At 45.1% G+C, this 26,712-nt stretch overlaps 1 protein-coding gene across 4 annotated transcripts; it reads right to left on the bottom strand.

The window, feature by feature from the left end:
- On the bottom strand, window positions 1-26,712 carry PRC1 (protein regulator of cytokinesis 1). Of its 4 annotated transcripts, XM_047086684.1 has the most exons (15): window positions 26,553-26,712; window positions 17,010-17,142; window positions 16,653-16,775; window positions 14,664-14,897; window positions 14,416-14,586; window positions 13,818-13,967; window positions 12,876-13,023; window positions 11,982-12,118; window positions 9,970-10,065; window positions 7,676-7,822; window positions 7,352-7,462; window positions 3,791-3,901; window positions 3,049-3,225; window positions 2,689-2,730; window positions 1-1,143 (listed from the first exon to the last, which is right to left on the bottom strand). In XM_047086684.1, the coding sequence occupies exons 1-15, from the start codon at window positions 26,561-26,563 to the stop codon at window positions 1,072-1,074; spliced, it is 1,863 nt and encodes a 620-aa protein (XP_046942640.1). In that variant the 5' UTR covers window positions 26,564-26,712; the 3' UTR covers window positions 1-1,071. The 4 variants fall into 4 exon arrangements, with proteins under 4 accessions (XP_046942640.1, XP_046942641.1, XP_046942642.1 ...); XM_047086685.1 differs by lacking the exon at window positions 2,689-2,730; XM_047086686.1 differs by lacking the exon at window positions 2,689-2,730 and having other exon boundaries at window positions 1-571.

Below are 26,712 nucleotides of genomic sequence, written 5' to 3'. Positions count from 1 at the left end.
TTTTTGAAAGGTAAGTATACACATTTTAATTTATTTTTAAGAATATATTTATATTTTAAAAACAGGACATGTATACGTCTAAGCAGCATGGCGGACACAGACCAAATCCATGCTGGTGAGTTTTGAGAACCATTGAACGTGCTGACAGAGGCAGACAAGGTAAGAATAAATAGTGCTTTGGGGAGAGCAGTAGTGATCAGTAGGGTAGGTAAAGATGTGGACGCTGGAGCAGAAACAACTCCCCAATACTGATTTGTGCAAAGTTCCAGATCTCCACAACAGAAGTGGCCCAACCCATCCAAACAGCCTCCCAGCTCGGCAACTGCCGGGGTAGATGAACTCGGACCTAGCGGGCAGAGGGATGGGGGGACTCAACCCAGAGGAAAACTGCAGAAACAGAGTTCAGACAGGCATGTGTTCACACACACATCCCCACAAAGGGCATTGCACAATAACAGAACTGTACACAGTTTAACAAAGGAGCTCCCAGCCTCCCTGTCACCTCTTTGGCAGTAGGTCAGGCCATCTCCACTTCTGACACACACACATCCTCAGCAGGAGGAAGGCTGTCCTGTGTGGCGGAGACAGATCTTTAGGTGAGAGCAAAGCTACTGTAGCCAGAGGGTTAACTCAGCGTCCCTCAACAAAAAAGATGTTAATTACTAGTGACAGCCTACGAGCCAATATTGCTTCAGGTCCCTACCCCAAGGACCGGCACACTCCTTTTCCCACACCGTGGTGAAATACGACACGCCCTTGCTCGTGCTTCAGCAAGCAGAATTACGGGGTAGAGAAAAATTAGGTTCCATATGCTAAAATTTGCACTTACTGCTATGAACTAAGTTTTAATGTATTTCTTGGGTCAAAACAAAATCAAGTCTTTGAAGACCCACTAAGCCTATGATGGACTTTGCTCTGTGACACTCATTCACTTGTGTAAGTTAGGCCCGTGGTAGTGGAACCTGTCCAGATTCTCAAGCACACCTAAACTCAAGAAAAATGAAAGCCACATAGATAATTAGATCTAGTCTAGGCACAGGAAGCCACAGCTGGCTGACCGCTCAGGGCCTCTCAGGACTGGATGTTGGTCGAATTGAGGATTCGAGAAGTAGCATCAGATTTGGAAGCCTTTGAAAGTTCTCGCTGTTGAAAAATAAATAATGTCAGTGGCAGTACTGTCCCTCCTCTGCGTGCCCCGCCCTTGTAAGCATGGGTAAATGTCAGCACAAGGTCCCCTGAGGGCTGTTTCTCTGAGACAGAGGTCCTTCTCCAGCACAGGTTGTTAGGAACACAAGATGAGAGGCTCTGAGCCCCGTTCTATTAGTCAGAGATTAAGCACGTGCACACATATGCCCGGGACCTCGTCCTTAGCCAGTTCGTTCTGTTACAACCTCACAGAATAGCAGTCCCTCAAGTTTCACAAAGTACTCTATTGAGTTGTCAAGCTAGGCAGGCAACAACCTTTGGTCTTTTGAGCCCTGGATAAAGCAAGGGGCCAGACCTTTATCTACCAATCCCTGGGGCTGAGGGCCTTGTAACCTGCTGGTGATATGATCTCATGCTGGAGCACATGGAAAAGAAGAGAAAGCACGAATACCACTGAGAAAGAGGTTAGTAAAGGTTAGTCTACCGGCTTTGGTGCCGCCTGGTGGAGTCTGTTACCAGCCAAAGCAGCCAAAACCAGATTAGAGATAAGCAGGGTACATTTAAGCCCCACGGGGATGATAACGGGGCTTGGCTAAACAAGCAAGGAAGAGAAAGTTGGACCCTCTGTCCAGCAATCAGCTAGCCAGAGCAACGTACACTTCTATATATAAAACCATACCAATCATTTAATTTGAAACAAGTGCCATAATATGAAACGGTTTCAATGCTCAAAACAAGCTCTTGCCTTGGGCAACTGCCCCGTTCTGTCACTGCAGCAGTAAGCGGGCACCATGGCTTTAACGCCGTATCCGCTCCCCCACGGTGAGGAACAGCCTCGCTTCCCAGCAGGAAGATACGGAGGGCAGAGAGAACGCACACTGGTAAGTCAAGGGCACTGCAGTTAGGTGTTAGTAAACACGGAGTAGGTTACTAGGAACTAAAGAGCATCTGGAGACATCTCCCAATGCCACATACATGCTTTAGCAGCTTAATGAGGTAGAAACAGGCAGAGGCAAGGAAATGAACACTGGCTAGCTCACAGAAGACAGAAAGTTGGCAATTCAGCCCTAAGGGGTTAGTAAGTCATATACTCCAGGAAACAATCAGCACACAGGCCAAGAACCTCATGATGGGCAGCACACAGCTGGGGCTCCCCTCCCCACGTGATGGGGCCTCTATTCTTTCCGGCACATTGGAGGCCTCTGATGTCACAACTGGGGAGGGTGAAGGTCTTCTGTTGTGAAAGACAGGATTAAAAAAAAAAAAAAAAAAACTTTGCCTGGCTTTAGGTAGGGCTGAGAATCCAATTCAAGTCTGAACAAGTTTTCTTGTTAATCAGCAGATTAGTCTCTTGGGACTGAAGTCAGCTATCCTTGAGGTCCGCATTAGGACTTCTGCTCCTTTGTCAAAAAAAGGTTCTGTGGTAGTACAGCTGAGATTATTGGTTAGTGTAGCCCCGTGCCCAGACGGGAATTAAGCCAGCAGATGTGACAGGTGAGTTTGGAAAGCGGACATGGGACATGCAGGGGTTGCCATACAGACCTGAAGCCCGACAGTGGAGCTGTCAGAGAGGGACGGATCCTTCTAAGAACAAAGAATTAAGACAATTACCAAGAACTCCACCAAGAGAGCACCAGGGCCGTGATCAGAGGGTCACCTCCTGCAGCCAGGGAATGGTATTTCTGAAGCAGAAGGATCCAGGCTAAACGTCTAGTTGCTGCTGCCAACTTCCTTCTCGTATGCTCCTTAAACCAGCCCGCCCCATGCCATGGTCAAGGCAGGAAAGGGATTCTCAGCCTCCAAAGAACTGTCCTCACGGCCTGGGTGCCCTTGGGAAGATACCCACTCTGCCCCAACTGTGTGCTCCCCAGAGACTGGCAGATATTAGAAAAGGTGAATTACCGCAAACTCAGAATAGGTGCTGGCAACAGAATTAATGCTGAAGTTGCGCTGGAGGGGGGCCGAGGCAGGGTACCCACCACTCAGGATGCTGCCGTTGAGCTCCAGGTTCTCCTTGTTGGCTCCATGCCTGCCAGCACGGGGCGTTTTTTTCCCCGAACAAGTGGAAGTGCCGACCGGCTGCAGAGAAGGGAAAGAGAGAGATCCGCGCACCATGCTCATAGTGACCACACACACACGCGCAAATGGCTAAAGGCTGATACTGTCTTTGTTATTCATGGGCCTATAATCCTCTACTTGTGGTTTCAAAAAATACATGAATTCTTAATGACTTGCAAAATACCTATCTTGAGCATAGTCTGTAAAATACTTGAAAGACCCACTTAGCACAGATTCCCCACCTCTCCTGATGTGAGAGTACCCGATTCTGTCTAGTGATCCAGTGTCGCTGGGCTTGAACCCACACACAGGGACCTCACTCAGCAGCAGCTGAAGACCAGGCTTTGCACTGAACCTAGTTACATCCCAGTGATTCCCATGATACTACCGGGATTCAGAATGACCGCTGGGTGTATTTTGTTGTTGTTGGTTTCTTTTTTTGGCAGATAAGCTGGCTTACTCACAGCATCTCCCTGAAAACCGAATCCAGGGTTCTCAGAAACTCGAACGACGGGGTGGGGCCCCTGGGTAAATGGGCTGGAGGTGTGCTGGGGATGTCCCTTGTACACGGAGCATACATACTAACCTTGCTGCCAGAAGGTGGAAGTCGAGACACAGGGGAGCGGTAGATTGTCCCCCCAAAGACAGGCCGAATGCTGCTGTTGGCCGTAGCGTTGGACATGGTGGTAGTGTTCAGCTAAGGGGAAGAACAGAGATTATGGAGGTGGGGTAACATGCCTGGCAGCCCATCCCTACACTATAGAGAAAGGAGTATGGGAAATAGTCTAAGAAAGATGGGTTTACATGGTTAAGAGCTTTGAGGAAAATTGTGACAAGTGTTGAAAGTATTTCTATCCGGACTGCACTATAAAATGGTAGCCATTTTGTTTGTAATTCTATCATATTTAGGTATTTACCCAAGAGAAATGAAAGCAGATATCCCTACCAAGACCTATACATATATAGAGAGCAGCTTTATCTGTAATAGCCAAAACACTGCCTACAAGCCAAGTGTCCATCCACAGGCAAATGGATAAGCAAACTGTGCAATGGAATACTGCTCGGCAGTAAAAAGGAGTGGCCTATTATACATGTAACAACATAGATGAATCTCAAAAAACCTATGCTAAACGAGAGAAGCCAAACCAAAAGAAGAATACATACTGTATAATTGTATTTGCATAAAATGTTAAGAGGGGCGCCTGGGTGGCTCATCTGGTTAAGCGTCCGACTTTAGCTCAGGTCATGATCCCACAGTTTGTGAGTTTAAGCCCCGCATCGGGCTCTGTGCTGATGACTCAGAGCCTGGAACCTGCTTCATATTCTGTGTCTCATTCTCTCTCTGCCCCTCCCCCACTTGTAATGTGTCTCTCTTTGTCTCTTAAAAATAAATGTAAAGAAAAAATTTTTTAAACGTTAGAAATGCAAACTGGGGGCGCCTGGGTGGCTCAGTTGGTTGAACATCTGACTCGATTTCAGCTCAGGTCATGATCTCATGGTTTGTGGGTTCGAGCCCCATGTCCAGCTCTGCACTGACAGTGTGGAGCCTGCTTGGAATTCTCTCCCTCTCTCTCTGCCCCTACTTGTGCTTTCTCTCTTAAAAAAAAATTTTTTTTAAATAAAAAAGTGAACAAACAAAACCATAAAACACTTTTCGTTCATCAGCAAAACACCATAAAGAGTAAAAACACAAACTACACAAGACACAAATGCTGCCGGTAGACATGGCAAAAGGTTCAATTTCCATTAGTAAGGAGGGAGATACAAACTAAAATCATGAGACAGAACTTCATACCCTCAGATGGACAAAGACTTAAAGTATGAAAGTATCACCTGTTAACAAGGATCAGAGTCTGACACTTAGGCACTGGCAGCACAGATCATTAATCAGTGCAACTAGGGCTTCAGAAATGTCTGATTAGAGGAAACTTTCAGAGTTTATTTTTAAGCAATCTTTATACCCAGTATGGGCCTGAAACTCACAACCTGGAGATCCAGAGCTGCCCTACCAGCCGGGCGCCCCTGACTTCACTCTCGAGAGCAAGGGCCTCTCGCTTCTCTTTTATGCTCAGCATGTAGCACAGAGGTCTGCAAACTTTTAATTAAAACAGATCTTTCTATAATTGATTTTTAGTGTTCTAGGTTTTTAAAAGCTTATCACATGTTTTTTAAGTTTATTTTGAGAGAGAGCGCTCTCGTGCACATGCATGCCAGGGAGGAGCAGAGACAATCCTAAGCAGGCTCTGCCCTGTCAGCGTGGAGCCCCATGCGGGGCTTAGACTCCTGAGCTATGAGATCATGACCTGAGCCGAAAGAGACGAATGCTTAACCAACTGAGCCACCCAGGTGCCCCATCACGTGATTTTCATAATAAAAAAACTACCTATTATGGGGTGCCTGACTGGCTTAGTAGAGTGTGTGACTTATCTCAGGGTTATGAGTTTGAGCCCCACGTCGGATATAGAGATTACTTAAAAATAAAATCTTTATAATATCTAATATTGGGGCACCTAGGTAGCTCAGTTAAGCATCCAACTCTTGGTTTCAGCTCAGGTTATGGTCTCATGCTTTTGTGAGTTAGAGCTCATCAGACTTGGGATTTTCTGTCTCCTCTCTCTGCTCCCCCAACCCCGTGCCACTTGCACTGTCTCCGTCTCCCTAAAAACAGAAAGTGGGGCGTCTGGGTGGCTCGGTCGGTCAAGCATTGGAATTTGGCTTGGGTCATGATCTCACGGTTACTGAGTTTGAGCACTGCATCAGGCTCTGTGCTGACAGCTCAGAGCCTGGAGCATATTTTGGATTCTGTGTCTCCTTCTCTCTCTCTGCCCCTCCCCCACTCATGCTGTCTCTCTCTCAAAAATAAACATTAAAAAAATTTTTTTTAATCAAAAATAAAGTAAAATCTATCAACAATAGGGAACTAGTTTAATAAATGATGGTATGTCAAGAGAATAGAATATACAGCTAATAACGAGCATGTATTTGAAGAAAGTTTGATACTATGAAAAAAAGAACCACAACCAATACCAACTAGGGGAAAGGCAGAAATCCAAATCATATGTGACCTTTATTTTGTAAAAATACGTTATTTAAAAAACGAAGAAAAACAGGGGCACCTGGGTGGCTCAGTTAAGTGTCTGACTTCAGCTCAGGTCACGATCTCATGGTATGTGAGTTGGAGCTCTGAGTCGGGCTCTGATCTTACCGCTCAGAGCTTGGAGCCTGCTTCAGATTCTGTGTCTCCCTCTCTCTCTGCCCCTCCCCTGCTCGTGCTCTCTCTTAAAAATAAGTAAACATTTAAAAAAATTAAAAAGCAGGAAAAACAAATACTCTCAATAGTTCTCTTGGAGTTACACTACAGGTGATTTTTTTTTTTTTTAAACTCCCTGCAACGCAGGGCTCACATTCACGGCCCTGAGATCAAGAGTTGCACATTCTAGGGGCGCCTGGGTGGCGCAGTCGGTTAAGCGTCCGACTTCAGCCAGGTCACGATCTCGCCGTCCGTGAGTTCGAGCCCCGCGTCGGGCTCTGGGCTGATGGCTCAGAGCCTGGAGCCTGTTTCCGATTCTGTGTCTCCCTCTCTCTCTGCCCCTCCCCCGTTCATGCTCTGTCTCTCTCTGTCCCAAAAATAAATAAACGTTGAAAAAAAAAAATTAAAAAAAAAAAAAGAGTTGCACATTCTAACTGAGCCAGCCAGGTGCCCCTGCAGGTGCTTTTTAAAAGATCTATTGGTTATAAATATGAGCTGAGGAAAGAGAAAGGAAATACTGCTCTATTTATCAGAGGAAAAGTTAAACTATCCCATTTACTAAACATGAAAGGCTCTCACAGAATATCATTGTCACTTGTTGGAATTCTAGGATGAACCTCTGAAGGTCTTCATCATTACGGAATGGTGACAGTTATGGTCTCCCAAGATTAATCCAAGACCTCAACCACAGGCACACATCAAAGCCAAGTCCTTGACTGTCATTATCAAGTTATTACTTGGGATTAAGTACTGCCTTCTGGTCACACTTTCAGATGGACTCAACCTGGAAGGTCCCCAAAGCCCTTTCCCATCTGCAGGGCAGAAGGCGAAAGGTGGCCAAGAGCCCCAGCCTCAACAACCCCTCACAAACGGTGGTTCACAAAGCCTCACGTTCACCTTGCGCACTTTGCCCGGTGTGTTGGGTACCAGTCCTCGCCGCTTGCTGGGGGTTCGGGGAGCACTGCCATAGAGCATCTCTGTCTCTGTCTGCTTCTTGTTCTTTAGTTGCTGTATGAAGGTCAGAAGGAACAGTGAAAACTCCCAGGAAAGGAACAGGTCTGGGATGGGGCAGAAGCTGGGCCAGATATCTAGAGCCAAGTGCCTGAACCCAGAGCTAAAAGAGGTGCGGTGGGCTAGCCCTTCAGCCAACCCAGATCCCTGGAAGAGACCCTGGGCTACTCACATTACCATCGTCCTCTTGCCCACACTGTGCTCACTTACTCTCTCTTGCTTGGCTCTCTCCTTCTCCATTCGATGCATCTCCCATTGTTCTGTCACATACTCCATGAATTTCTGCCCATTCACCACAAATGCCTGCGAATGCTCCTGTTCCCACATTTCAATCCGTGCCTTCAGCTCCTCTTCCAGCTGAGGCCATAAAGAAAGAAATGTTAATCACTTCAAATCCTTGGTATGAAGCCCGAATGAAAGTATTCTCCCAAAGGAAGACTCCCGCCCCAGAGCACGTAAGCCTAATTTCAGGGAGCTGGACTCACGTGGGCCCAGGTCAGAGTGATCGGGAAGCAAATCCTAGGGACGATTTATTAGTAACACACATGAAGGTGGGAAACAGCAAGAACCCAGAGTCTAACTGGGTTTTGGTGCCTAAAGCTGGAGGCACTGGGGGGACAAGCAACATTAAATGAACAATGTACATTATGGGGCGCCTGGGTGGCTCAGTCGGTTGAGCATCCGACTTAGGCTCAGGTCATGATCTCGCAGTTCATGAGTTCAAGCCCCGCGTCCGGCTCTGTGCAGACAGCTCGAAGCCTAGAGCCTGCTTCAGATTCTGTCTCTCTTCCTCTCTCTGTCCCTTCCCTGCTCGTGCTCTCTCTCTCTCAAAAATGAATAAACGTTAAAAAAATATATATATTAAAAAAAAAAACCACGATGTATATTAAGAGCACCCCAATCTGGGTCCCGATCTAGAATCTACCTCTTATAGGCTATGAAAAGTTACCTAAGTTCTCAGGGCCTCAGTCTCCTGATGCATAAAAATGGAAATGAATAAAATAGAACTACCCTACGACCCAGCAATTACACTACTAGGTATATATCCAAGGGATACAGGTGTGCTGTTTCAAAGGGGTACGTGCACCCCCATGTTTATAGCAGCACTATCAACAATGGCCAAAGTATGGAAAGAGCCCAAATGTCCATCAATGGATGAATGGATAAAGAAGATGTGGTATATATATACAACGGAGTATTACTCGGCAATCGAAAAGAATGAAATCTTGCCATATGCAACAATGTGGATGGAACTAGAAAGTATTATGCTAAGTGAACTTAGAGAAAGACAAATAAATGACTTCACGCATGTGGAATTTAAGATACAAAACAGATGAACAGATGAAGCAAAAATAGTATAAAAACAGGGAGGGGGGCAAAACATAAGACACTCTTAAATACAGAGAACTGAGGGTTGCTGGAGGGGCCGTGGGTGAGAGGATGGGCTAAATGGGGAAGGGGCATTAAGGAAGACACTTGTTGGGATGAGCACTGGGTGTTATACACATAGAGGATGGATCACTGGAATCAACTCCTGAAATCATTACTGTACTACATGCTAACTAACTTAGATGTAAATTTAAAATGAATTAATTAAGGGGCACCTGGGTGGCTCAGTCGGTTAAGTGTCCCACTTCAGCTCAGGTCATGAGCTCAGGTTTGTGAGTTCAAGCCCCACATTGGGCTCTGTGCTGACAGCTCAGAGCCTGGAGCCTGTTTTGGATTCTGTGTCTCCCTCTCTCTCTGCCCCTCCCCTGCTCTGTCTCTCTCTCTCAAAAATAAATAAATGTTAAAAAAAATTTTTTTTAATAAATTAATAAAAATTAAAAAAAATTTTTAATGGAAATGACTAATTGGAAAATACTTTGGAATAGTATCTGGCACTTAATTCAATAAACACTATTACTATTAAAATAGAGAACAGTAACAAAGCCCACAGCACTTTCTCAAAAGTTTGTCTTTTGTTATAGGCTGAATTGTATCCTCCCAAAATTCATATTTAAGTCCTAACCCCCACCCCCCAATACCTCAGAATGTGACTTTTTTTTTCTTTCCCACAAACAGGTAATGAAGTTAAATGATAAATGAGGTCATTAGGGTCAATGTGACTGGTAGCTTTGTAAGAGAAAAATCGGAACATAGATACATACAGAAGGAAGACCATGGAAAGATATAGGGAGGAAGAAAGTCATCCTCAAGTCAAGGATAGAGGCCTCCGAAGAAACCTACCCTACTGATACTTTGATCTCACACTTACAGCCTCCAGAATTGTGAAAAAATAAATGTATTGTTTAAGCCAGCCAGTCTGTGGTACTTTGCTACACCGGCCCTAGAAAGCTATTAAGCCTTGATATTCAGTCAGAAGGAAGGCTCAGTATGTACTTATCCTGGCCCAAGCTTTAGAAGAGAAGACGGTTCTGGGGCAAGATGTTTCAAAGCCAAGGATATAAAAAAAGTAAGGTGTTTTGTAGCCAAGCAACAAAAACTCTCAGTGGCAATATTACCTTAGGGAGTATTTTTTGAAGTTTGGCTCGTTGCTTTTCTTCTTTTAGAAGATTTCCTCCGCGGTTTGTAAATCGACTTGGATCTGAAGCTTTTCTCTGTGAAAAACAGATTTTAATTAGAGTAAGCCCTGAGATGGTCAGACCAGTTACTTCTGCTAAGATTCCTTGCTTTCGTAAACTGATCCATACTAAGGAGACTACATACTAAGGAGAGTTCTGCATTCCATCCACTGCAGCAGAGAGAAATGATGGTGTTCCAAGGCAAGGGGAGTGGGGTGTGAGCTCCGTGGGCGTATGCGAGGTCATCCACTGGGGTGCAGGAAGACTATGGTTCGGTTCCTTTCTAATCTCAGAGTGAGGTAAGCTTTAATATGGAGTGCACAAAGTCACTGGCTCCCTTACTTGGTCCAGATGTCAGACGTGACTTGTCACCTACAGGGAATGAGGTATTTGGAGGGACAAGGGAGAGATCTACACTCGGAGGGCTTGGTGGTGACAACCCTGTGTACCCACTCAGCTCTGGCATACTAATGATGCAGGTTAAATGTGCCCAGTTAAGAGGTTCATAATCTGGTTTTTATGAAATTAACACTCACAAAATGGGCAAGTTAAAATGTAAAGTGTTAGGCTTCTTACTCTTTAAAAAAATTTTTTTTTAATGTTTATTCTTGAGAAAGAGAGAGGAGAGAGATTGTGAACAGGGGAGGGGCAGAGAGAGAGAGGGAGACAGAGAATCCCAAGCTGGTTCTGCACTGTCAGGACAGAGCCAGATGCAGGGCTCGATCTCACCAAGTATGAGATCATGACCTGAGCTGAAACCAAGAGTCAGACACTTAACTAAGCCACCCACCCAGGTGCCCCCATTTCTGGTTTTTGTTCCTCTATCATGCATATATTATATCAGAACAGTAATCTAAATGTGTAATTTGTAAGTGTAAATTAGGTTTATACACTCAACAGTAGGAGCAGATCATCAGAAAAGTTTAGAAACAATCTTGACAATCTGGGGGCTGAGCTTGTAAAGAAATCCTATCTCCTTTCCAGACCCCTTGATTGATGACTGTCTATTAAACACTAACTAAAGGGACAGTAATCAGTTTCTCATCTCCTTAAATACCAGCACATCAACAAGACTTGCTTAATACTCTTCTTTCTTGCATTCAACCAGAAGTTAAGGAGTAACCGAGAACTAGGACGTCTGTTCTGAAACAGCTGTAAGACCTCACGTATCTCTCTCTCCACGTGTTGAGTCCTAGTTTCCCACCTATAAACCTGAAGGAGTTGAACTCGGGATTCTCTTAGGACCCCTTTGAGCTCTGAGAAGGACTCTCCTTGTGCCCTACATGTCTTGTGTGGCTCACCCAGTCCCAGTCCCAAGCTCTGAAATGCTTTGAGTGCCCAGTCTACCAGAAGAAAAGGAATTCAGACTAAATAAATGTGCCCTGATACCCAGGCAAACTTTCTAAGAAGACAGCAAAAGTTGGACTGGTAGTGAATATTAACTGCCTGCCCCAACATCCACTCTCTCCCTCCTACTAGTACCGAGAACGTGAATTTATCTGTGGCAGCAGGTGCCCCAGGCACGCCAGTGCTGGTGTGGGGAGCTTAATACTGGAAAGAGCCCTGAGAGGGGCTGAAGGGGCAATGCTTGAAGTGCAACGGTGGGGGCTCTAGAGCCACTTCGGGCCACCCCTTAGTGGTCGGGGAGCCGTGGGCTGGAGAAGCCTGGGACACCACTGAGTGTGGAACAGCCATACCTGCTCTGGATGCTCTACCTCTAGACTTCCTTCATGCAAGAAATTCCTACCTTACTTAAGGCATTAATTTTGTTCTTCCACGTTCCTGCATATAAGCTTCACGAGTACAGATAGGTTAGCAGTAACTCAGACTTACTGATAAAGACAGGGTTTTAGAAGCCTGGTAAAGGGCACAGGAGAGTGGACTCTGACTGTCCAGGGCAGGCCTTCTTAACACTTGATCGCACTCTAGGGAAACAGAAGCTAGGGCGGTACCTCAAACTCCAAAAAAAGCCTCCAGCTTTCTTCCCACTTCTGGACACCTTCAAAGAGTTCTTTGTGAACCTCATAGTAGTTTCTTAACCGCACGATCTCGGCATCATGGAGCTGAAGCAGATTTTCTGTGTAGTCCTCTGCAAGATACAAGCCCAGGAGATGAAAAACTTCTAGTGTTTAGTAACCCTCATCCTCATCCTCCTAGAATGGAAATCAATTTGTCTTCCATAGAGTAAAAGTGATACGTGAATAAGCATATATCGTGGATAATAAAAGCCAGCTTTGTCACATGATCAGTCTGGGAGGAGAGGAGGGGCTAAGGGATTAGGGTGCAGGCCACAGCGATGAAGATTCTCAAAGCTCTAGGTCATCGCTTGCCTTGTCCTTGGTTTCCTTCATATTCTTCCTTTGCATCCTGCCCACAATTTCTAAAACCACTGCTGAATTGAGTACAGTCTCGTCTGTCAGACTAGAATTCTGCTGAGCTCTTGGGGACAGGCTCTGTGGGCTCAAATGTGGGCTCTGCTGCCTATGTGCTGCCTCTGGGTTAAGTTGCTGAGCATTTATGTGCTTCTGTGTGCTCATCTCTTGACACGAGGACTAAGTGAGATAATATCATTAAGGGTTTGACACTGCACCTGGCCCAGAGTAAGCGCCTGACAGACTTGAGCCTCACAACCACAGGCTACAGTGATATACTGCTTCAGAAGTCGAGAGACCCCTTACTTCCTAGTAGCATTTGCAAATGTCTGTTTATTCAGGAATGGCAACTGATGCTAAATGGCTTGAAAGGGGAGCCGTATCTGTTGGGTAGAGGAAACACTTCCCAGCAAACGTCTGCCCTCATAAAGACAAGTGAGCAGGCCACACGAAGACCACCACTTTTGTACGGACCAGCATAGTAAGGGGCAAAAGCCTGTCTCTGCTCCTGGCTGTAGAAACACTGGTCCCAGTACTGAGCCAGCTCCACTCGAATCGCCTCAATCACTTTCTTCATGTTCTGCATCTTCAGTTCCTCCAACCGATCCACTTCCAATTGCAGCTGAAACAAGGAGCTTTGGTAAAGGTGCTTGGCACACATTCATCTTCCCCCAGGAATCCAAAAGCTCCCATGCCCCTCCCCCTTCTAAATAAAATTATAACACAAAGCAACAGAGGTAAATCAATGCTCTTTGCAACAATGAGCTCATGGGAGCCAGAAATCTAAGAAAGGCACACAAAAGGACAGAAGATGAGCAGCTATCACCACCCTCGTCTGATGCTTGTCTTTTTTTTTTTAAGTCATTTTTTTTTTAATGTTTATTTTTGACAAAGAGAGAGAGACAGAGCATGAGCAGGGGAGGGGCAAAGAGAGAGGGAGACACAGAATCCAAGGCAGGCTCTAGGCTCTGAGCTGTCAGTACAGAGCCCGACGTGGGGCTAGAATTCACGGACCATGAGATCATGACCCGAGCCGAAGTCGGACGCTTAACTGACTGAACCACCCCGGCGTCCCTTGTCTTTTTAAAAAATAAAAATTTTTTTAAATGTTTATTTATTTTTGAGAGAGAGAGAGCGCGTGCGCGCAAATGGTGGAGGGGCAAAGAGCGAGGGAGACACAGAATCCGAAGCAGGCTCCAGGCTCTGAGCTGTCCGCACAGAGCCTGACGAGGGGCTCAAGCCCACGAACTGTGAGATCGTGACCTGAGCTGAAGCTGGACGCTTAATCAACTGAGCCACCCAGACACCCCTGATGCTTGTCTTTAAAAACAGGCTCGCTTGAGGCAGGAAGCTGGTAAGGACAACAGACTTGACACTTGTAGAGACTGCTGACCTAGCACCCATTGGATTTCTTACCGCTTTCCTGACCTTGGCCTTTGACCCACTCATAACCGTGGCCACAGCTTCTCTCTCTTCTGCAGGTATTTGTAACCTGTCCCAGAGCTCTCGGATTTGAGCCCGCAGACCCTCACACACTGCTTCATTTTGTGACTTTCGCATTTCCAGCTGTGGGGAGGAGAGCTGACAGTTAGGGCAAAGACAGAACAAAGAAGCCCAGCCCGCTGCCTTCCCACAAAGAAATGTCTGGACTCACAAGCAGTACTCTGACTAGATTGAGAAGAAGTGTATTTTTGTGATTCTGAACACAAACTGTATGGCTGTCATTATGGTAGGATCTCAAACACCAAGAACCAAGAATCAAATTTTTAACTTAAAAAATTAAACACTAAGCTAATTCACAGACGGTTAGTATCTCATTCAAAATTTCAATTTCACATTCTTTGAGCTACATATAAATTTTTTGCTTAAAAAATGCAAATCAAGGATGTTCATATCATTTGCTATCTTTATCCTTCCCCTTTTCACTTATATGGGCTTCTTATTTAAGACTGAAGGAAGAAACTGTCAGCTTTTTCAAACTGCCGGACACGATGGAGTAGCGAGTGGCCATTACCTGCCGTAGCAACTTTTGTAGTGTTGCGATATTCTCCAGAGACAAACAAAAGGCATCTTCATCTTCACACACCACATCTCTTTCAAAGCTTGTGTCTGGGGTGTGATCTAGTTCTTCCATACACAGTATGATCTGTCTCTTTATGTTGACGAACTCGTCACGTCTAGAGGCCTATAAAATACAATGATTACGAGCCCCTCCAGGAAAGTCAAACCGACCTTTAGGAAGTATGAGTGCAAACAGTATACCTTTGTCTCCCTCAACGTGGCCACGTGCTGTCTGAACTGGCTCAGCTCCTCTAGGCTGGGAACGGACGAGCTGTCCACGTCATAGTGGGGCAGGCAAAGAATTTCACACAGTTCTTGATCTTGTTCCTGAAGTAGTTTCAGTTCCTGTTTTCTCTCCTTTTTCTGTTTTCGCATCAGTTCTACCTGAGTGCGCAAATCCTTTTCTAGTTGCAAGATGGTCGTCTCTCCTTCCTCCTGCAAGAGACAATGTGCCATTGTTACAAGGTTTCAAGTGGATTTATTCACACGAAGAGAAGGACAATGGAAGAAGGCTAGAGTGACAAACTTTTTTTTTTAATGTTTATTTATTTTCAGAGAGAGAGAGCACGTGAGCAGGGGAGGGGCACAGAGAGAGGGAGACAGAGGATCCGAAGCAGGCTCCATACTGATGTCAGTAAGCCCTGATGTCAGGGCTTAAACTCATGAACTGTGAGATCATGACCCGAGCTGAAGCCGGATGCTTAACCTACTAAGCCTTCCAGGCACCCCTAGGATGACAGGCTTTTAGTTAAACTTAACAGTACATCAACTCACGGCCAACAAAATATGGCACAAGGAGGGTCCCCTAAGGAAGGTCTCTAGTAAAGGAAACGTACCAGGGCACTTTGGCAAGAGGTGAAAAGTGGTTGGAAAGCTTGTTTTGAGTTAGCTATGGGGTAGTCTATTTAGCTCATAACTTGATGCTCATCCTAAAAAGCCTACAAACATCACCTAACCAATACAAATCGACAGTCCTTGCTTTACTCCAACAGATAAACAGGTGGCGGGGGGTAGGGGGGAGTGGCAGTTACAGGTCTTAAAAATTTATAGAATTTTATTCCACACTGGTGAACTAATAAAAACTGCCATGTAATTTAAGGGAGATATATATTTATCACTGTATATCTAACTTCTCACCCGATTTCACACTGAAAGTTAAAAAAAAAAAGACTAAAGAAACTATTTGTTCGAAATCAATGATATATATGCCATTTCTGTAGATTCCAAAAAACTACACTGCTATCACGATCTGATTGCTCTTGGCTGCCAGGTATGAATTATCATTAATCCCTTAAAGGCGGTCTCCCTCCTAGCCTGATTCCATCTAGGTACCCACGTAGTTCTTCCTGTAGCAGAGAGGGACCCAAGAATCTTATTGGCACCACATTATAGCCATCCTGTGCTGGCCCTGCACTCACATCTATTCTAATTACCTTGCCAAGCTCCACAGTGGTTTTCACTTTTATGATCCCAACACTACTTATACGGGATCTAACCAGGGACATGTTTTGGAGTCCTGTTATTCATTCCATCCTTGCTGGTGTCCTCATTCAAGCTCTGCCTTGTGCTGGACCACAAAACAGCAACCTGTCAGCGTGGTACAGAGATAATCATGCTCTGAATTTGACTATGCTCTCCTGACACTCCAGCTTTTGAGACATTTCTTCCCAAGTAGCCATTTTGGCTGGTTCACTGGTGTGCAGCTACTGGGTATAAAAAACCACAAAGGCAGGTTTTTTGGTAACTTTCCCTTGTATCACTAGTCCCTTTTGCTTCCTAGGTAGTGCTTTTAATTTTTTTTCAAAGAAAGAATAGCATGGTACCATCTGTACTTAGCTCTTCCTTAGAATTAAAAAAGAAAAAGTACATATTATTTATATATATTAATATCAATATTATATATTAATAATATAATAATATACATAATATGTATATATATTATACACACACCCCACAAATATAGGGCCTGTTTTTGATCAAAGCATTGCACCACTTATTAGCTAGTATCTCTCAACAGGGCAACTCTTCACATAAGTGAAAGGTACTTTGGTGAAACTAAATAACTAGGTGACAAATTCTCCCTGCTTTCATGGCCAGGATTTCACAAGGAAACCTTCCACCGGTAGCCCCAAGTCAGAGTTCCTTCCTAATCTCAGACCCAGCAGGATCCCCTGAGACTCTGCCATGTACCTGAAATGGCTCGACATGTAACTCGCTGCACAGGGTATTCAGCTCTTTTTGACAGATGGATATGCTTTTGATGAGCCTTTCCTTCAGGCTCTCCTCTTCAGCAATCATCATATCCAGGAGGTCCTACAAAAGAGAATACAGTCCCATAAAAGTCTGAGGCCAATGGGGGAAAAAACCCCAAACCAACAAACGACACCAAAACCTTCATAATTTCAAATTCTTAAGAAAGGACTTAAATACAAAGAAAACGAGGAAGAGCCTGTGACATCTTCGTATCACTTCTGTAGCTATGTCAGATGAGACACCAATATCCTTACCCCTGAACCACCGTAAAGAGACCAGTACTACCCAACTCACCTTGATATGCTTCTTTACAACCTCCGTTCTTTGTAACCGCTGGTCCTCTGGAATCCCAATTAATTCCCATATTTCCCGAAGGTGATTCAGAGCTTTCTGGAGACATACTATTGACTCCTCCGCCAGCACCTCACTGAAAAGCAAAAGAGAAGCCAGTAACATGAGCCACTGCCTCCAGACTAAAATAAAAATTTACTGAAACTAAATATACTAGTTTCTCAGTGGCCTGAAGGCTAAAACAAATTGAAAACAAGCATTCAGCTTAACCACTCTTCTCCCCAAAACACAACACTGGCAAAGCAAAATTCAGTATTGCCTTACTCTGGAAGTTCAATCTTCTGAATAATAGAATGTGGACTTTCATCAACAATTCTACCGATGGCAGTACAATACAGAATTATAAAAGAAAAACCAGACAGGAGCGCCTGGCTGGCTTAGTAGAGCATGCGATTCTTGATACCAGGATTGTGAATTCGAGCCCCACGTTGGGTGTAGAGATTACTTAAAAAAAAAAAAAAAAAAAAGTAGGGGTGCCTGGTGTCTCAGTCCGTTGGGTAACCGACCAGCTCAGGTCATGATCTCACAGCTCATGAGTTCGAGCCCCGTGTCGGGCTCTGTGCTGATAGCTCAGAGCCTGGAGCCTGCTCCAGATTGTGTGTCTCCCTCTCTCTGCCCCTCCCCAACTCACACTCTGTCTCTCTCTCGCTCTCAAAAATAAACAAACATTAAAAAAACAAAAAAGTAAAGATAAACCAGACAAAATAAAATCCCACCAACACAAGAGCTTGCTTGGTGAGAAGATCCTATAAAACAGGTGGCAATTTATCACACTAATTTCTTGTTCTTAAATTACAACTACTGAATTACAGAATGGCTAAAATTACAAAAGATAAACATCATGTTTTGGTGAGGAGGCACCTGGGTGGCTCAGTTGGTTAAGCGCCTGACTCTTGATTTCAGCTCAGGTCATGATCTCGTGGTTCCTGGGATCGAGCCCAGGGTCAGGCTCTGCACTGACAGTGTGGAGCCTGTGTGGGATTCTCTCTCCCTCTCTCTCTGCCCCTCTCCAGCTCATGCGTGCACACACGCTCTCTCTCAAAATAAACAAACATCAAACACGAAAGTGATGGTGAGGATATAGAAAAGCCAGAACTTTCATAAAGTTGGAGTATAAACCGGTACAACCACTTTAAAACTGTGGGCAGCACCTATTAAACCTGAACATAGCAGTTCCACTTTTACATGCAGGTCCAGCAGAAACGCACACATATGCACTCAAGGCAAGAACAGGAATGATCAGAGCAGCACTCCTCATAATAGCCTAAGAGTAGAAACAACCCAGATGTCCATCAACATAATAAACAGTACATTCCTATCATGGAATATTACAACAATGAATACACAACATGGATAAATCTCAGAAACATTACGAGAAACTATGCTAAACGAAAGAGGTCAAATGCAAAAAGACTACGTACTATATGATTCCATTTTATGAAGTTCTAGAAAAGCAAAACTATAGTGAAAGAAAGCACATTAATTGCCTGGGATCAGGGCAAGGGATCAATTGCAAAACAGCACAAGGAAATTTTTTCAGGGTGATGGAGTGGTCCTAGATCTCAACGGTGATTACCTAACTGTATACAATAACCAAAATTCGAACTGTACATGTAAAATGAGTCAGTTTTACTGTATGTAAGTTATACCTCAAACCTAAAAGAAAAAAAAGGAAGTAAAACAAACTACTGTGGAAAAACAAACAAAAGTTGGAGAAGAAAAGGAAAAACAGTCTTGAGCGAAAAAAGCCAGACAAGAAAGCATATATCACTATGTGATTCCATTTATATAAACTTCAAAAAACAGGCGAAACTAAGGTGTACTTTCAGAAGGCAGGACGGTGGTCCATTATCCTGGGAGGTGGTGACTGGGACGGGGTACAAGGAACACTGGTTACCTACATGTGTGCTGACTTTGTGAAAATCCATTGAGTCTGCATTTGAGTTTATGTACATTTCTGTATGTTATTCTCCAATTACAGAAAGCTCATTAAAAAATTTCATTGTTTATCTGGAATACGAATTTAACTGGGTACCCTGCATGTTATCTTAAAAAAAAAAAGTTTACTTTAAAAATGATAACCAGGGGTGCTTGAGTGGCTCAGTCGGTTGGGCATCCGGACTTTGGTACAGGTCATGATCTCGTGGCTTATGGGTTGGAGCCCCACATTGGGCTCTGTGCTGACACCACAGAGCCTGCTTGGGATTCTCTCTCTCCCTCTCTCTCTGCCCCTCCAGTGCATGCACCTCTCTCAAAAATAACATTCAAAGAACAGAGAAATTTTCTCTCCTTTCTTAGATACAAATGGATAACAAAGACATTGCTCTGGCACCAGACAAACTAGAATCTGGATGTGCTTTGCCACCAGTCAGCAGTGAGGCCCAGAACAAGTCACTTAAACTGAGGGTGTGCCATCTACAAATGATGGGGCTAGGGGCTCTCACTGGCCCCCTTTGTGCCTCAGGGTATTCAGTGGCTCTTATGAATCACCAGGCTAGATCTCCAAGAATAGCAGTTTCTCCATAGGCTTCAATATTTTCTAGGGTTCTACTCGGACAGTTCAGAGCCTGGAGCCTGCTTCCAGCAGAGAGAGCCCGTCTCCCCTTCTCCCTGGCCCTCCCTGGCTCATGCTCTGTCTGCTTCTCTCTCTCTCTCTCTCTCTCTCTCTCTCTCAAATATAAATAAACATTAAAAAAGATTTTTTTAATACATAAATAAAATAAAGGTTGCCTGTCCTAGGTGAAGAGAAGTTTTGGCACAAACACCAGTTGCCTATACCAGATGGCCAGTATCAATACCCAGATAATGAATAGCATTTCCGAGAATTTATTGTGGGGCGCCTGGGTGGCTTAGTAGGTTAATGTCCAACTCCTGATTTCGGCTCAGGTCATGATCTCAGTTTGTGAGACTGAGACCTGCACTTATTGTGGGGCGCCTGGGTGGCTTAGTAGGTTAATGTCCAACTCCTGATTTCGGCTCAGGTCATGATCTCAGTTTGTGAGACTGAGACCTGCACTGGGCTCTGCTCTGACAGCACAGAGTCTGCTTGGGATTTCTCTCTCCCTCTCTCTGCCCCTCCCCTGCACATGCTCTCTCTCTCTCTCAAAATAAATAAAGATTAAAAAATATTATTCATATCCATTCATTTTAGAAACGCTAACATGTAGGGACCCCTGGGTGATTGAGTCAGTTAAGTTTCTGACTCTTGATTCAGTTCAGGTCTTGATCTCAGGGTTGTGAGTTCAAGCCATGCTGGGCATGGAGGGAGGGAGGGAGGGAGGGAGGAAGGAAGGAAAGGGAAGAAAGAAAAAAAGAAAGAAGAAAGGTTAATATGTAATTAAGGCATTTATTTCATCTCAATTAACTAAAGTTAATTATTTTAATCTCAATTAACTAAAGTTCAACTACAGAGTTTTCCCAAATAATCCCTTTGCACTCCAATCTTAAGATAAAAGAATGCATAAACCAAAAACCTAATTTTCACATTTTATTAAAAATAACCTACATGGGAATGCAAGCTGGTACAGCCACTCTGGAAAACAGTATGGAGGTTCCTCAAAAAACTAAAAATGGAACTACCCTACGACCCAGCAATTGCACTACTAGGCATTTATCCACGGGATACAGGTGTGCTGTTTCGAAGGGACACACACATCCCCATGTTTTTAGCAGCACTATTGACAATAGCCAAAGTATGGAAAGAGCCCAAATGTCCATTGATGGCTGAATGGATAAAGAAGATGTGGCATATATATACAATGGAGTATTATTCGGCAATCAAAAAGAAGGAAATCTTGCCATTTTCAACTACGTGGATGGAACTGGAGGGTATTATGCTAAGTGAAATTAAAATTAGTCAAAGACAAAAATCATACGACTTCACTCATATGATGACTTTGAGACAAAACAGATGAACATAAGGGAAGGGAAACAAAAATAATATAAAAACAGAGAGAGGAACAAAACAGAAGAGACTCATAAATATGGGGAACAAACTGAGGGTTACTGGAGGGGTGGTGGGAAGGGGGATGGGCTAAATGGGGAAGGGGCACTAAGGAATCTACTCCTGAAATCAATGTTGCACTATACGCTAATTAATTTGGATGTAAATTTTAAAAAATAAAAAGTAAAATTAAACTAAATAAATAAATAGAAGTGTAAAATATAAAAAAAAAATAATAATAACCTACAAGATCTGGGGTACCTGGGTGGCTCAGTCAGTTGAGCGCTGACTCTTGATTTCAGCTCAGGTCATGATCCCAGGGTTGTGGGATCAAGCCCCATGTCGGGCTCCACACTGAGCGTGAAGCTTGCTTAAGATTCTCTCTCTGGGGCGCCTGGGTGGTTCAGTCGGTTGGACGTCCGACTTCGGCTCAGGTCATGATCTTCTGATTTGTGGGTTTGAGCCCTGCGTGGGGCTCTGCACTGACAGCTCAGAGCCTGGCGCCAGTTTCGGATTCTGTGTCTCCCTCTCTCTCTGTCCCTCTCCCTCACTTACACTCGCTCTCTCAAATTAAAAAAAAAAAAAATGATCTACAAGATCCAATCTGTGGTCAATATTCAATTTGAACGTAAAACCCTGGTGTTGAGCCAGACCAGCATGGGGCACTGCTCTGAGTGAGGGTTACTACTTCAGAGAATGCTCTCCAGTCTCTTCCAGGCTGCCTGGCCCACTCCACTCTAGCCAATCTCCACAGGACAGCTAGGTTCTTGTGAAAACAAAATCCAGTCAGGCTTAACTGCTCCCTTGAAATTTTCCCATTGCCCTCAGGAAACAGTTCAACCACTTTCAAAGGAAAGGCTTTCTAAAACCTTTCTCCAGGTTTGTCTCTTAATCTCTCCTACCCCTCATTCCCTAAGACTCCAGCCAAGGGGACTTCTGGAACATTCCATAGATGTGTTGCTCCTCACTCGACCATGTGTAGCTTTCAGTTGTTGATGCTGCCATGCTTCTGCCCATTACCTTCCACCTGCCATCACCTTCTTCGGACAGCTGTGGATTCCTCACGGTCATTTCTACCCACCCCACCCCCCCGTAGACCATAGACTCAAGGACAAGGACTGCCACATCTTATCATCTTCATTTTACCAGGCCCGAATGCACAGCAATTATTCAATAAATGTAATATGAATGGCCTTCAGTTCTTGCCAAAGGTTCATTACGCCCCTAACGTCTAGTTACAATTCAGAGGAGATTTATAAGCAGGGCTGCCTAGCTCTGTAAAACATCCAGAAGGTAAAGCGATCATTTTTCTGAACGATAAAAATCTAGCACAACAGGAAAAGAATCTGAATAGACATTTCTCCAAAGAAAGATATACAGACCAACAAGCACGTGAAAGCAGACTCAACAGCACCGGCCACTAGTGCAATGCAAACCAAAACCACAAAGAGATACCTTCACAGGCACCAAAATGTCTGTAGTAAAAGACAATAGCAAGTGTTGACAGGGAAGTGGAGAAATCAGAAGCCTCATACACTGCTGGTGGGAATGTAAAATGGTGCCGCCTCCTTGGAAAACAGTCTCACAGCTTCTCAGTGAAACACAGAGTTACCATGTAACGCAGCAATTCCATTCCTGGGTATTTACCCAAGAGAAATGAAAACATGTCCACACAAAACTCGTATGCAAATGTTTACAGCAGCATTTTTATAATAGCCAAAAAGTACAGACAACTCAAAATGGCCACCAACTAATGAATAGGTAAATGTGATTTACCCATCCAGTGGAATATTATTTGACAATAAACCTTGAAAACATGATGCCAAGGAAAGAAGCCAGTCACAAATGACAAAGTATCATATGATTCCAAATAGGCCAGTCTACAGAGATAGAAGTAGATTAGTAGTTCTGTGGGGCTGGGGAGTAGGCAGGGAGGGTGGGAAAGGGGAGTGACTGCTAATGGGTATGGGCTTTCTGAAAGGAGGCTGAATATGTTCTAAAACTGACTGTGGTGGTAAGTGCAGCACTCTGAATATACTAACACCTGTTAAATTGTATGCTACACAAAGGTAAGAAATCGTTTAAAAGACCATTTGAGATCTTTTCCAGTCCAGTGACTTAGGTTCAAGAGACTGGAAAAACCAGACCTTTTTACAACCTTTTGCGTCCTTGGGATGTATTCTTGTACGTATCCTCAGCTTTTCAGTGATGTGCTAGAAGAAAAAAATCTCAAATTTCCACCTTTTAGGAAGTTACCTGAATGTATTTACAGGCAGTATATAATTGCACCAAGAGAATTATATTCACAGTGAATGTGCTAAGGCATCTTATGATCATACTTTGTTTTTTTTAATTTTTTTTCAACGTTTATTTATTTTTGGGACAGAGAGAGACAGAGCATGAACGGGGGAGGGGCAGAGAGAGAGGGAGACACAGAATCGGAAACAGGCTCCAGGCTCCGAGCCATCAGCCCAGAGCCCGACGCGGGGCTCGAACTCACGGACCGCGAGATCGTGACCTGGCTGAAGTCGGACGCTTAACCGACTGCGCCACCCAGGCGCCCCTGATCATACTTTTTTGAAATGTCCAGTTATTCATTCAAATATACTACTTGAATGTTTATTATACACAAGGTGCATCCTAAGTATTGAGGATTCAGCACTGAACAAAACTGACATCCCTGCCATTTTGAAGTTTACATTCTAACAACAACAACAACAACAACAAGTGATAAGCGAATCTCACATTAAATGGTAGTAAGTGGTGTGGAGAGAAATCAAGCAGAGAAAGGGCACAAGGACTACTGAAGGTGTAGGAAAGGGGAAGTGCGGTTTTAAAGAGATTGGCCGGGAAAGACCTCCCTGAGAAGGTGATCTCAGCAAAGACCTAAAGGTGGTAAGGAGTCAAGCCACAGGACATGTGGGGGAAGAGAGACCTGGGTGGGGGAACAACAGATGCCCATGTCTGAGGTAGGACAGTGCCTGGGGTTCCAAAACAATCAAGGACTCTGGTGTGACTGGAGTAGAGTACAACAGGACTCCAGAGGCTTTTACTCTAAAATACAGAATATTGGAGGATTCTGAATAGAAGATAGGGCATCCAGCCTTGTGGCTCCTTGTCTTGTGTTGACAATAAGCTTCAGGAGGCCAAGGCAGAAGCCGGAGACCAGGCAAAAGATAATGGTGGTGACTTGGACCCGGGTGGTGACAGCAGAGGTGGGGAGGAGTGAGATTATGGCTGGTTTTTGAAAGTAAAGCTAATCTTAGGAATGAAAGAAAGGGTTGTCAGAGTGACAGAACAATCAGCATGAGTGCTCTGAAGAGTGGAACACTTTTTTTTTTTTTTTTTAAGTTTATTTAGTTTCAGAGAGACAGAGACAGCGTGAGACAGGGGCAGAGGGAGAGGGAGACAGAGAATCCCAAGCAGGCTCTGCACTGTCAGTGCTCGAACGTGGGCTCGAACCCATGAAACCATGAGATCATGACCGGAGCCAAAACCTAGAGTGGAACACTTAACAATCTGAGCCACCCAGGCTCCCCAAGAGTGGAACATTTTTTAATTCCTTGAAACTTACACTCGTGTGAGAACAGTTCTCCAAGTAGAAGATTTGTAATTCCAAACACGCATTTTCCAACAGGCCCAATATTGTTAAAGTAATCAACCCCGAGGGATGGTTAACAATTACAATTGTGTCCATACTGCTTTTAGTTGGCGGCCCTAACCTCGCCAGAGGTTAGCAGTCCGTATAGTGTAGATATTTGTTTTGGTTTAAATTGGATTTGCGATCTACAAAGCTCATGTCACTTAATTTTGTGAAAGTAAGGTGGCTAAATTAATTAGTAAACAGCTAAGTTTTTCAATTAAGTCACAACCCCTCCCCCCCAAAAAAAAGCCTTCAGATGATTGCCAAAATTTTTAAAATACCAGCTTTATTGAGATTTTTATTCTTTTTTAAGTTTATTATTTATTTATTTGAGAGAGAAAGAATCCCAAACAGGCTCCGCGCTGACAGCACAGAGCCGGACGCGGGGATCCATGTCACTAACAGTGACATCATGACCTGAGTGTAAATCAAGAGTCTCACATTTAACAGAGCCACAAAGACGCCCTTATTGAGGTTACTTTTAAAGCCCTGCATGTTTTTCCAGTGGTACCATTCTTTGTACTAAATTCCCATTCTGTGGAAGGCAAGCATTTGAAACAGAACGATGGGATTAGTAATTATGGAAGGAAATGTCTCCTACAGCCACAAAGCAGCCAGTCTGACCAATAACTGCAGACTAGCCATGAACCATCACTGCCTCACCCACTGCTTACAGAAAGTAAAGTAAGGTCAACGTTTTTATTACTCTTAACACAAAACCTGTGCCCTGGTTTTATTCTTATTTTAGAACAAATTTGGGGGGCGCCTGGGTGGCGCAGTCGGTTAAGCGTCCGACTTCAGCCAGGTCACGATCTCACGGTCCGTGAGTTCGAGCCCCGCGTCAGGCTCTGGGCTGATGGCTCGGAGCCTGGAGCCTGTTTCCGATTCTGTGTCTCCCTCTCTCTCTGCCCCTCCCCCGTTCATGCTCTGTCTCTCTCTGTCCCAAAAATAAATAAAAAACGTTGAAAAAAAAAACAATTTTAGAACAAATTTGGCATCTCTGCCCTTTTGGAGGTAACGGTCTAATAGCAAAAGAAAGGTGATAAACCAGCACAGCATACATTAAATGGCAGTAAGTGCTATGGAGAGAAATCAGGCGGAGAAATGGGGATAAGAGAACACGGACATTCACCGTCCTGTCGCAAGTCACAAGGCTGGTGAGTAGCAGTGTGGTGAGTCTGGTCCCAGCACTGCATGAGTTGTTGTTAAAACCACCGGAAAAGAATTCCTTAATGGAGTTTCTTTCTTTCCTTAACGTTTATTTTGGGGAGAGAGAGAGAGACAGCACGAGCAGGGGAGGGGCAGAGAGAGGGGGAGACACAGAATCCGAGGCAGGCTCCAGGTTCCAAGCTGTCAGCACAGAGCCGGACGCGGGGTTCGAAACCGTGAACCGTGGATGACCTGAGCCCAAGTCCAACGCTTAACCGACTGAGCCACCCAGGCGCCCCCTTAAAGGAGTTTACGTTGCAAGGAGACCCGGCTACTTTCCAATTCAAGTAAAATGTTAGCAATGCAGCCCCGACGCCGCGGAAGCCAAGGAGAAATGAGAACGGGCCGGCCTTATTTAAAGAGAACCGAGAAACCGGCCCACAGAAGAGCCGGGACTTGGAACGAGCCGCCGGGCCGAGCGGCAGCACCTGAAACGCGGCGGGCGGGGCCTCGGGAGCGCGCGGCCCCGGCCGGTGAGCTTCGGGCCCGGCCTCAGCCCCGCCGGCGCCCTCGGGCCGGGCGCCAGCTCTGCGCTCCGCGGCCCTGCCGGCCGCGCCCGGGCCTCCCCCGGCGCGGGCTAACGTGACACCCGCGCCTGGGCCGAGGGTCGTCTCGGGGACCCCGCACCGGCCCGCACCCGGGACGGGTGTCGCTCCCTCCCGCGTCCCCCGGACTCCCCCGCAGCCCGCACCTTCTCCTCATGGCGGACGCTCCAAGCAGCCGGGCGTCGAGGCCCCAGACCTCCACGCAGGGCCGAGCGCAGCAACCTCCCGCAAGCACCGGCGGCCTTGCTCCGGGTCGCGGCTCCGCGAGCCGTTAGGCCCCCGCGGAATTTCAAACCGAGCCCGGAG

The sequence above is a fragment of the Lynx rufus genome, unplaced genomic scaffold (genome assembly GCF_022079265.1).
Source record: "Lynx rufus isolate CCGP_SWC_20201006 ecotype Redwood Valley unplaced genomic scaffold, mLynRuf1.p SCAF_21, whole genome shotgun sequence".
Classification (NCBI taxonomy): domain Eukaryota; kingdom Metazoa; phylum Chordata; class Mammalia; order Carnivora; family Felidae; genus Lynx; species Lynx rufus.
The sequence above is the reverse complement of the archived record's forward strand: the minus strand, read 5'-3'. Positions and strand labels throughout refer to the sequence as shown.